The sequence below is a fragment of the Schistocerca nitens genome, chromosome 11 (genome assembly GCF_023898315.1).
Source record: "Schistocerca nitens isolate TAMUIC-IGC-003100 chromosome 11, iqSchNite1.1, whole genome shotgun sequence".
NCBI classification, from domain to species: domain Eukaryota; kingdom Metazoa; phylum Arthropoda; class Insecta; order Orthoptera; family Acrididae; genus Schistocerca; species Schistocerca nitens.
In genome coordinates, this window is record NC_064624.1 from 102,646,174 (window position 1) to 102,658,433 (window position 12,260).

General features: G+C 42.9%; 1 protein-coding gene and 1 pseudogene across 1 annotated transcript in view; one reads left to right on the plus strand and one right to left on the minus strand.

Moving 5' to 3' along the window:
* The window catches only part of LOC126213313 (serine/threonine-protein kinase Pink1, mitochondrial), an 84,549-nt gene that overhangs the window by 68,626 nt on the left and 3,663 nt on the right, over positions 1-12,260 (minus strand). The window contains exon 2 of the mRNA XM_049940998.1: positions 7,296-7,467. Coding sequence (XP_049796955.1) covers positions 7,296-7,467 — 172 coding nt within the window. The remainder of the gene's footprint in view (positions 1-7,295; positions 7,468-12,260) is intronic.
* LOC126214109 (5S ribosomal RNA) lies at positions 7,692-7,809 on the plus strand (annotated as a pseudogene).

The following is a 12,260-nucleotide window of genomic DNA, read 5'->3' on the forward strand; positions in this document are numbered from 1 at the left end:
ACATACAAAAATAAAATTGTAACTTGTCGTTAATGGTTATCCTACTTGTATCAGTTGTTTAAATTTTTGTAAATTGAAAGGTACATACCAATTATTAAATACAAGAGCTACGGTAAGTTTAACTTTTTGTCACATGTCAACTAAAAAATAATTACTGTGAAATTCCCCTTTGGCATAAAAGACATTTAGATGCGCGAAAAACCACATTCTGCTTAAAACGGCGTGCACTGAACCTTTAACGTCAAGCGTGACATTTTAATTTATTACTTATTTAGTACTAACTCCATTCACCACACAGTATCTACATATATCGTTGAATGTATCTGCAAAATTATGTCTCAGTGCAATACATACTTCAGGAGACATGTTGCCATAAACATTGAGATGCATGAAAAACTTGCTTTTGCTTACGGTGGAGTGCAAACCGACCAGGCTATATTTACCCAGTGTTTCATAATGAGAGCATTTACTAACTTCCAAACAAGTTTAAGCATAATTTTAAACTTTCTCAAAAAATGTTCTCACACGTTTAATGTCATATATTTAAACATTAACTCATTTGTAAAGCAATCAGATGTTTGAAGCAGATGTTTGAACACAGGGGTTCGATTTTTTAAAGAAACTGGATTCACTGTTATAATCTAACTCTCCCTAATACAATGTTTAATAAAAGTTATGGTAAGCAGCAGAGCTGCTGCTGACATTTCTATAGGCACACTGATGTTAGAAATCAAACTACTTGATCATTTGTAGTTAAAACTGGAAGATTAACGAATGAAAAGGGAATTGAGGATTATCGAATGAAAAATGATTTGTATCAGCAGACTGGAAAGAGGTGCACAACCCATTTAGTATCAGTGAAAAACGTACAGTGGAACCTCGCATAAAGAGCATAATTCGTTCCAGAATCTTATTCTCAGTGCGAAATGCTCATTAAGCGAAACAATTTATCCCGTATAAATAAATGTAAAATATGATAATGTGTGTCGCGCAGATAAGTTCTAAAGTTTTATTTTATTCATACCATTTATTCAAAGAAAATTATACATACATCATACATACACGATACATAAATAATTATTTTTTACTAAGAAGCTATCAATAGACTTGGCAAAAATGCGACACAGCATTACCATAAAATAAATTTATGGCACGCTTAGACACTGTTTTATTGGGGGTAATGATTTTTCCATGTACGGTGGAAGCAATACCCATGCTTTCGGCATTTCTCTTATTGCATCAGAAGATTGCTGCTTTGCTTTTACCCCCCCCCCCCCCCACTCCTCTGAAGAACTTCTCTTTACAACTTCCTGCTGTGAAACACATTGCAATTCCATCGGTTCTTTGGTGGTCATTTCTTGGCTGTTATCTTCAACAAGCTCACTGATATCATTGTTATCCTCTTATAGCCCTGTACTCTTGGCCAAAGACACAATCTTATTGAGTACAGGCTCCACAGGTACTGACTCAAATACCTCAGAGTCACATTCAACAATGCACTCCGGTACATAGCTTCTTCCAAGCAGAAGTGAGAGTTCTTTTGGTAACCCCTTCCCACAATTTTCCATCATCTTCACGCAGGCAATGATGTTGAAGTGATATTTCCAAAACTCTCAGAGTTTGATTGGTAGCTAAAGTCAAACTCAAAGGAATGCTCAAAGAGTGCTTTAGTGTAGAGCATCTTAAAAGTTAGAAATAATCTCCTGGTCCATAGACGGGAGTGGTGTTGGGTGGCAGAATCTGATCTTGATGAATTGAAAGTCTTCAAGCAGTTGTTCTCGTAGGCCTGGAGAATGGGCAGGAGTGTTGTCCATCACAGCCATGACATGGAGTGGCAGATTCATCTCAAGCAAACATTTTCCCTGAAGAACCAAACATTTCATTTATTAAAAAAAAAAAAAAAACACGCATCACCAAAGCCTTGTTGAACCTCCACATCACATCTAAATTGCTCTTCTGGACTTTACACTTCTTGAAGGCTTGTGCAATTTCTGAGTAGTAAACAAGAAGCGGCTTAATTTTCAAATCGCCGCTTGCATTGGCACAGAATAATAGTGTCAGAAAGTCTTTCATTGGCTTCTGACCAGGAATGCATTCTCCTCTGCTGTTACAATGGTATACTTCGGCATGTCTTTCCAGAATAGACCTGCCTAGTCACAATTAAAAATCTGTTGTGGTAGATAACCTTCAGGATCTACGAGCATCTCAAAGTTGCTGATGAAGTTCTCTGCTGTCTCTGTATCGGAGCTGGATGCATCGCCGTGCCTCACAACTCTGTGACTGCCAGTTCTTCTCTTAAGCGTCTGATACCAACCACGGCTTCCCTTACACATTTCTTCCGCCACTGATGATCCTGCCGTCTTCTTAACGAGGTTGACGAAAATCATTCTTGCCTTCTCACAAATGATGTTCTCGTTAAAGCGTCACCTTGCAATTGCTTTTCATTCATCCATATAAGGAGCAACTTTTCTATATCGTCCAGAATAGGACACCGTTGTTTAGGTAGTCTTGTCACTCCACTTGAAGCCCCCTATCTCTTTAATCTTGTTCTTGTTCTTGAGGATAGTGCAAATAGTTTATGTAGACTGACTATGTGCATGATAAATCAGCAACACTCGGACCACGTCCACATTTTTCAATGATTTTATGTTTCATTTCTGAGGTAAATTTCTTTCTCTTATGGTCATAATCTTTCGGCTTTATCTTCAGACACATTTTTACAGAGGTTATTAAAATTTGCACACAAAAAACACTGTGTGAACAAAAGTTTAGAAAAAAATGTGGGATCACAGGCTGCACTAAGATGTTAGCAGAAAGAGCACTAAACCCAGACTACAATACGTAGTAAAGACTTTGTTCATATGTCGCTGCCAACAATGAAAGGTGTTCATTTTGTTGAACATTTCCCCCACGCAAATGGCTGGTGACATTAAACTAAATCATCATCACTCTCATCACTCGTTACGTGAAACATCGCTCATTATGTGAGGGTTTTTTTGTTTTGCTCATTATGTAAATTGCATGTTACTGGAAGTGCTCGTTAATAGAGGTTCCACTGTAATATATTCTGTAAAGTAACCTACAGTTCCGAAGAAAATCGTTTGAAAATGCAATTATTAAGTCTTCAGTCCTGAGACTGGTTTGATGCAGTTCTCCATGCTACTCTATCCTGTGCAAGCTTCTTCATCTCCCAGTACCTACTGCAACCTACATCCTTCTGAATCTGCTTAGTGTATTCATCTCTTGGTATCCCTCTATGATTTTTACCCTCCACGCTGCCCTCCAATGCTAAATTTGTGATCCCTTGATGCCTCAAAACATGTCCTACCAACCGATCCCTTCTTCTAGTCAAGTTGTGCCACAAACTTCTCTTCTCCCCAATCCTATTCAATACCTCCTCATTAGTTACGTGATCTACCCACCTTATCTTCAGCATTCTTCTGTAGCACCACATTTCGAAAGCTTCTATTCTCTTCTTGTACAAACTATTTATCGGCCATGTTTCACTTCCATACATGGCCACACTCCATACACATACTTTCAGAAACGACTTCCTGACACTTAAATCTATACTCGATGTTAACAAATTTATCTTCTTCCGAAATGATTTCCTTGCCATTGCCAGTCTACATTTTATATCCTCTCTACTTCGACCATCATCAGTTATTTTGCTCCCCAAATAGCAAAACTCCTTTACTACTTTAAGTGTCTCATTTTCTAATCTAATTCCCTCAGCATCACCCGATTTAATTTGACTACATTCCATTATCCTTGTTTTGCTTTTGTTGATGTTCATCTTATATCCTCCTTTCAAGACACTGTCCATTCCGTTCAACTGCTCTTCCAAGTCCTTTGCTGTCTCTGACAGAATTACAATGTCATCGGCGAACCTCAAAGTTTTTACTTCTTCTCCATGGATTTTAATACCTACTCCGAATTGTTCTTTTGTTTCCTTTACTGCTTGCTCAATATACAGATTTAATAATATCGGGGAGAGGCTACAACCCTGTCTCACTCCTTTCCCAACCACTGCTTCCCTTTCATGCCCCTCGACTCTTATAACTGCCACCTGGTTTCTGTACAAATTGTAAATAGCCTTTCGCTCCTTGTATTTTACCCCTGCCACCTTCAGAATTTGAAAGAGTATTCCAGTTAACGTTGTCAAAAGCTTTATACTATATATTTTACATAAAACAATAAACTGGTAGCCAAGATGCAGGAATTCTTATTATTCCCTGAGTACCGGATTCGGCGCCATCATCGGATCTAGGGAGGACAGAAAACACTATAAAAGTGGGCTTGGATTCCACTTATATAACATGTATACATATAGATTTAGTTACATACTTTAGGACACATACAGGTTACAACATCAAGGCAAACAATGGTGATATTAATAGTTGCCTATAACACGCAGGCCTTACAAAATTGTCGTAAGCAGCACATAGGCATCCAAGAGAGATGACATTATAAATGTTTAGTGTCTCGATCACATACAAGCCCTTCGGACCAACACTGAACTGTGGGAACGCAGTCAACTCTTTTATGAATGTGGGGAAAATGTCCTATTTTAGAGCGATAGGTATTGGAGGGCAGTGTGGAGGGTAAAAATTGTATAGGGAGACCAAGAGATGAATACACTAAGCAGATTCAGAAGTATGTGGGGTGCAGTAGTTACTTGGAAACTAAGAAGCTTGCACAGGATAGAGTTGCACCGAGAGCTGCATCAATCCAGTCTCTGGTCTGAAGACAACAACAACAACAACAACAACAACGGAGGCGTGTAGACAGCCATTTTCCCCTCACTCTATCTGCAAGTGCAAGAGGAAAGGAAAGTACTAGTAGTGGTACAGCCATGTACCACATGGTGGCTTGCAGAGTATGAATGTAAGTATGTACGTATGTATGTATGTAGATGTAGAAAATGCATGGCACGAGGGTTTTAATTGCCCAGACAAGGCGGTTTTGTGGATACAGAACATGGTCCCTAATGAGCTTACATTTATGTGTGAACAAGTGGAAACGGGTGTGTCGATGCAATAGTGAAGGAATCGTATGCTGTAGGTAACATGCTGCACAAAATTGACTGGACTGATAGTGTGTACCCTTTGTAAGTGGTATGGATGCCACTGCTGCTCACGCAGAACATCCCAGATCAAACTGTGACTAACACCCATTGCATGTGCAATTGTTTGAGTACTTGTTGATAAGTTCTGTTCAATGCGATGTAGTACATCTCCAAATTCGGGCATGTGGTGTTGCTGTGGAGCACCAGTTTCCTGCCTCAGCACGGTCAGGGTACCGGTTTCTTGGAGCCACAGTGTAACTCGGGCGAAAGCTTTGTCCAGTGGCACGCTATGTTGCGGAAAACGTTTGTGGTACAGCCGACCGGTAGCTCTCCCATTATCTCGAGCTTTGTCACGCAAGGGGAGAACATATGTGTATTCCTAAAATGTGTACCGAACCACATTTACTGTATCGGAGATGCACATTCTCTTTGCCCCAGCAGTTGTGGACACGTCATACATCTGAATTGAAAGTGTCATAGAACAGAAGCAATACATTTCAGGACATGGGTTCGTATTTAAAATATTATCTACTCACTCCACTATAAAAGTCCTAGAAGTCTGTAATGGGAAATTCCAAACACACTGCGTATCTTATAATTTAACAACCCCTAAATGGTGCCCTCACATTGACTATCCTGCACAGGCTCACCTTGCAGATGCAAAGAACATACACTACTGGCCATTAAAATTGCTACACCACGAAGATGATGTGCTACAGACGCGAAATTTAACTAACAGGAAGATGATGCTGTGATATGCAAATGATTAGCCTTTCAGAGCAGTCACACAAGGCTGGCGCCGGTGGCGACAACTGCAACGTGCTGAAATGAGGAAAGTTTCTGACCAATTTCTCATACACAAACAGCAGTTGACCGGCGTTGCCTGGTGAAACGCTGTTGTGATGCCCCGTGTGAGGAGGAGAAATGCGTACCATCACGTTTCCGACTTTGATAAAAGGTCGGATTGTAGCCTATCGCGATTCTGCTTTATCGTATCGCGACACTGCTGCTCGTGTCGGTCGAGATCCAATGACTGTTAGCAGAATATGGAATCGGTGGGTTCAGGAGGGTAATACGGAATGCCGTGCTGGATCCCAACGGCCTCGTATCACTAGCAGTCGAGACGACAGTCATCTTATCTGCACGGCTGTAACGGATCGTGCAGTCACATCTCGATCCCTGAGTCAACAGATGGGGATGTTTGCAAGACAACAACCATCTGCACGAACAGTTCGACGACGTTTGCAGCAGCACGGACTATCAGCTCGGAGACCGTGGCTACGGTTACCCTTGACGCTGCAGTACAGACAGGAGCGCCTGCGATGGTGTACTAGACGACGAACCTGGGTGCACGAATGGCAGAACGTCATTTTTTCGGAAGAATCCAAGTTCTGTTTACAGCATCACAATGGTCGCATCCGTGTTTGGCGACATCGCGGTGAACGCACATTGGAAGCGTGTATTCGTCATCGCCATACTGGCGTATCACCCGGCGTGATGGTATGGGGTGCCATCGGTTACACGTCTCAGTCACCTCTTGTATGCATTGACGGCATTTTGAACAGTGGACGTTCGATTTAATATGTGTTACGACCCGTGGCTCTACCCTTCATTCGATCCCTGCGAAACCCTACATTTCAGCAAGATAATGCACGACAGCATGTTGCAGGTCCTTTGCGGCCTTTCTGGATACAGAAAATGTTCGACTGCTGCCCTGGTCAGCAGATTCTCCAGATCTCTCACCAATTGAAAATGTCTGGTCAATGGTGGCCGAACAACTGGCTCGTCACAATATGCCAGTCACTACTCTCGATGAACTGTGGTATCGTGTTGAAGCTGTGTGGGCAGCTGTACCTATACACGCCATCCAAGCTCTGTTTGACTCAATGCCCAGGCATATCAAGGCCGTTATTATGGCCAGAGTTGGTTGTTCCGGGTACTGATTTCTCAAGATCTACGCACCCAAATTGCGTGAAAATGTAATCACATGTCAGTTCTAGTATAATATATTTGTCCAATGAACACCCGTTTATCATCTGCATTTCTTCTTGGTATAGAAATTTTAATGACCAGTAGTGTAGTTAACATTCTCAAACTATAAATTGTGCAAAAGAAACAATGTGAGAGAAACTAACATAAAATTCACTTGACAGAACATTAAGTGCCAGGATATCAAATTTTATTTCTCCAATGCATTCACAATGAACGGCTCAAGAGCCACGTTTACCTGTTTCCTTTAGTTTCGCAGCATACACGACAGCACTGCAGCCCTTAGCGATCATGGGCCCCACGTCCAGGTCTTTCAGTCCACTCACACACTCAGACGCGTCCAGATCTGCCTTGGGATGACAGCCACTCTGCAGCTGCGATATGGACCACTGGAGTTTTGACACGGCTTCCTGGAATGAGAAGCAGCTCACATATTTAATAAAAGAGTTTGTCTGTTGTCTATAGTTTGTAACAAAACAAGCTACTTTTGTGATGAACACACACACACACACACACACACACACACACACACACACACACACACAAACTGTGTGTCTCCAATATTATCTACAACGGATATTCAGAAAGTAAATTCCGATCAGTCCCGAAATGGAAACCACTGTGAAAATCTGATGCCAACGGACTTGCCGCAGTGGTAACACCGGTTCCCGTCAGATCACCGAAGTTAAGTGCTGTCGGGCTGGGCTAGTACTCGGATGGGTGACCATCCGGTCTGCCGAGCGCTTTTGGCAAGCGGGGTGCACTCTGCCCTTGTGAGGCAAACTGAGGAGCTACTCGATTCAGAAGTAGCGGCTCTGGTCTCGGAAACTGACGTAAGGCCGAGAGCGGTGTGCTGACCGCATGCCCCGCCAATCCACATCCAGTGACGCCTACGGGCTGAGGATGACACGGCGGCTGGTCAGTACCGTGGGGCCTTCGTGGCCTGTTCGGGAGTAGTTTAGTTTAGTTTTAGTGAAAATCTGATGAAGCTTTGCATGTATGTGTTGGCTAGTGTCTTTAGCACGCCCGTCGATCACGTCACATCGCTCTTTTCAGTTGTGAGTGCATAGTGAAAACATAAAGATGCCTACAAAATACAGGGTGAGCACAAAGTCTCGCCCTGATTAAAAAATTAATAACAGAATAACTGTTTCACATAATAAGTTACATTTGATGCCATTACATAGGTTAGTGTTACAAGACCACTTGCATCAATAGAAAATATTGGTAAAATTGATAAAATGTCCTTCATAGGCTCTACTGTGACGTCAGCTTCTTCCACTCCATACGCTTTGTGAGAACCTCAAATTTGTCTCAAATATCACTGTCTTTCTATCCTGGTCTTAGAGAACTTCCAATGAACACAAATATATACTCTTGCTTGTATTGTTTCTTCTCCCAGGATTTTGTTATATAAAACTAAAACATTCCGTAAAATTTTACACATACTTTTAGGTTCCTGCATAACCATAATCTGGACATTTTGAAAATGCCACAAAAAGCCTTTGAAACAAATCACTGAGCTATGCTACAGATCAACCAATTACCACAGCCAGCTTTCCTCCACTCACATTTGTTAGTTTTGCCAACTCTCAGCCACACTACAACATTAGAATATGAAGCAATATCCCAAAATATCCTGTCACATTCCAAGAAACATACAATACAAGAGGTACATATGAAAACCAGTATCCAACTTCATAATCCTACTAATTTGTATAAATGCTACTACTGACTCTCCACAATCCTGTTCCTCTACCACACGGTGCCCTGCTCGTCACTATTGACACTATCTCCCTTTTACACTAACATCCCTACTGCCCACGGCCTTGCCATTACTGAACACTATCTTTCCCAATGCCTGTCAGATTCCAAACCTACAACCTCCTTCCTGATTACAGTAAACAACTATGTCCCCACGCACAATTACTTCTCCTTTGACGCCATAACCTGGTTACGGCGAAGGACAACTTGGCACCATCCTATCCATGGACTATCTAGAGGAATCCTTCCTAACCACCCAGACTACCAAACCTCTCACCTGGTTCACATTCATTAGTGACATCTTCACGATCTGGATCAAGAGTGAGGCACTACCCATATTCTTCCAGAACTGAGGACACACTATCCACATTCCTCCAGAACCTCAACACCTTCTCCCTCATTTGCTTCATCTGGTCCTACTATACCAAACAAGCCACCTTCCTAGATGTTTGCCTCCACCTCAAAGTTGGCTACATCAGTACCTCCGTCTTTATCAAAACTACCAACTACCCACAGTACCCCCACTCCGACAGCTACCACCCATTCCATACCAACAAGTCCCTTCCGTACAGCCTAGCCACCTGTGGCTGTTGTATCTGTAGTGACGAGCAGTCCCTCTCGAAATATACAGAGGGTCTCACTGGACCTCCACAGACCGTAATCATCTTTCCAACCTTGTACAGAAACTGATGTCCCGTGTCTTATCTCTCCAGCCACCCACCCCCTGCCAAAGTCCCATCATCCGAGCACAGAACAGCAATCCCCTCGTGACTCAGTACCACCCAGGACTGGAGCAAGTGAATCACATTCTCCACCAGGGTTTCGACTAGCTCCCGTCATGAGCTGAAATGAGGAACGCCCTATCCACTGTCCTTCCTATCCTTCCCACAGTGGCATTCTGTCATCTATCAGACCTAAACAATATGCTCATCCATCCCTACACTATCCCTGTTTCCAACCCCTTGCCTCATGGCTCATATCCCAGGAATATGACCTTGACACAAAAACTTTCCAATACCTCCTACCACCACCACCACCACCACCACCACCACCACCACCACCACCACCACCTACTTCAGTCCGGTCACAAGCATCACCTATGTCATCAAAACCTGGGCTACGTGTGAAACCAATCATGCAATCTATAAGCTGAGCTGCAACCATTGTGTTGCATTTTATGTAGGCACGACAACCGACAAGCTGTCTGTCTGCACAAATGGCCAAGAAACAGCTAGAAAACCCAGTTGCTGAGTACAATGCCTAACAACATTCTTAATTTCGATGGTTGCTTCACAGCCTGTGCCATCTGAATCCTTTCTACCAACACAAGCATTTCCGAATTGCGTGGCCGGGGACTCTCCCTGCAATATATCCCGTAGGCCTGCTAGCTTCAACCTTAAGGTGCTTTTACACCTGAACACCTTGCGGCTAGTCGCTGTGCGAATGCTTGGCCCATACGCTAAATACAGGCATGTGTGTAGGTTGCATGCCACTTCCTTAACATGAATGTGCTAGTGATTCCATTCACACCTGTGTTTGCACTGGGGACATCTACTTCCCAGGTGTAAACTCACCTTTAGATAGTCTCTGTCCTTTACCTACCTACCACTTTCCTTGTTCTCATTACAACACTACAAACTTTCTATTCCACCAATGCACCACATCTTTTTATATCTCTCCTTTTCCACTTCCTTCATCCTGCCCTCTGTTTAACATCCCGACTGCAATTCACTGCCCTACGCTCTCTCCAACTCGTCCCTGTATGCTCACACGCCTACCCTACCATTCCTCCCCCACCCAGCCCCCACTTACTGCCATCAGCCAGACTGCTTCTCCCATCACGCATAGCTGCTTTGTGTGTGTGTGTGTGTGTGTGTGTGTGTGTGTGTGTGTGTGTGGGTGGGTGGGTGGGTGGAGGGAGGAGGGGCAGCGAGGTGGGTGTCAATTCAGATTGGCCAAATGCTTACTTGTTTTGTGGTGCCTCTCTACGACTCAACATTTCCACTATATGGTGAGCAGCAATCTATCCTTTCCATAATGCTGTCATTATTCTATCCTAGATTTCCATTGTAGATTAATAACCTTTATTCAGTGAGCTGCGAACTTCAGTCACTCCTCATACACATCCCTCCTAAGCCTCTAGAAAGTGACATCCAGTGTCTGACATGGAGTTGTTGAATTTGGTAACATACAAACAAATTTTAAATCGTGAACACTAAAGAGGCTGAAAACCTATTGACTGTAGTGAAATAGTGAACTGTCTCCCAGAAATTTGTAAACTTTCTTGTCATCTAGCATGTGAAAGAAAATATTTTTCAAACTAGTACACATATGTTGCCATATAAATCCACCCATTTTAAATATAACAGTAGCAAGCCCTGGAAGCACACCCTGAAACTGTGCTACGATTCAAGAGGTACTATACCTGTCGAAAACTCGGTGGAGCAGGTAAAGGGCTGCAAGAAATTGGTGCTACAGGATTTTCAGAAACAATGAAGTTCTGTGTGCTCTGGACACATCTGATTTGATCAGTTTGTTAAGTGTATCAAGAGCCTACGGATTCTACTCTTCCTTTCGAAACAATTTTGTGAAAAAAGACTCCACTTTATTCTTATACTCTTCAGTGCAAGGAAACTTTACTAATGTAACCAAGTGTTCTAATAATCCCCTCAAATATTCTAATTACTTGATGACCATCAGTGTATGAAGGGGTCCAGAAAAATGTAGACACTCTCTGATAGTCAATATTAATGGAACAAAATGACATTCCACAAGGTGAAGGTTATTTTGTGTGTCCAAAGTGATCCCCATTAGCAGTCAACACTGAATTGTCGACCAAACTACAGCTGTTGCTGTCGACACTGTGATAGCCGCACAAGATGCCTCTACGGTTTCTCGTAACTCATTCACTGTAGCTGGCTTCTGTCGATAAACATTTTTCGACGTCCGCACAGGTAAGTCGAGAGTTGTACAGTCTGGAGACCACGGTGGGTACTCTACAGCTCCTCTTCGACCTACCCTTGTCCGGGTAGATTTTCATCCGAGCAGGCTCCGGCATCTCTGTGGCAGTGAGCTGGGATGCCATCTCGTTGCAAGTAAAATCTTTCGTTTCCAAACACCTCTCAGATGGCAGGTAAAATCGATGTTTGCAGCATACGAGGGTACACCTCACCAGTTATGGCACCTTCAAAGAAGGACGGGCCAATCGAACGGCGCAATAACAGTCCACACCACACATTAACACACGGCAGGTTAACACGTTTGTCCGTGTGAACGTGAAGATTTTCAGCAGCTCAGTACACGCAGTTTTGGTGGTTTACAGTGCCGTTAAGTTTGAATAGTGTCTCATCGGACCAGATAACCGTCCCCGCAAACCGTTCATCCTCGTGAAGCGTGCCTTCGATCCACTTGCAGTATTCCATCCTTTGATCCAGGTTGT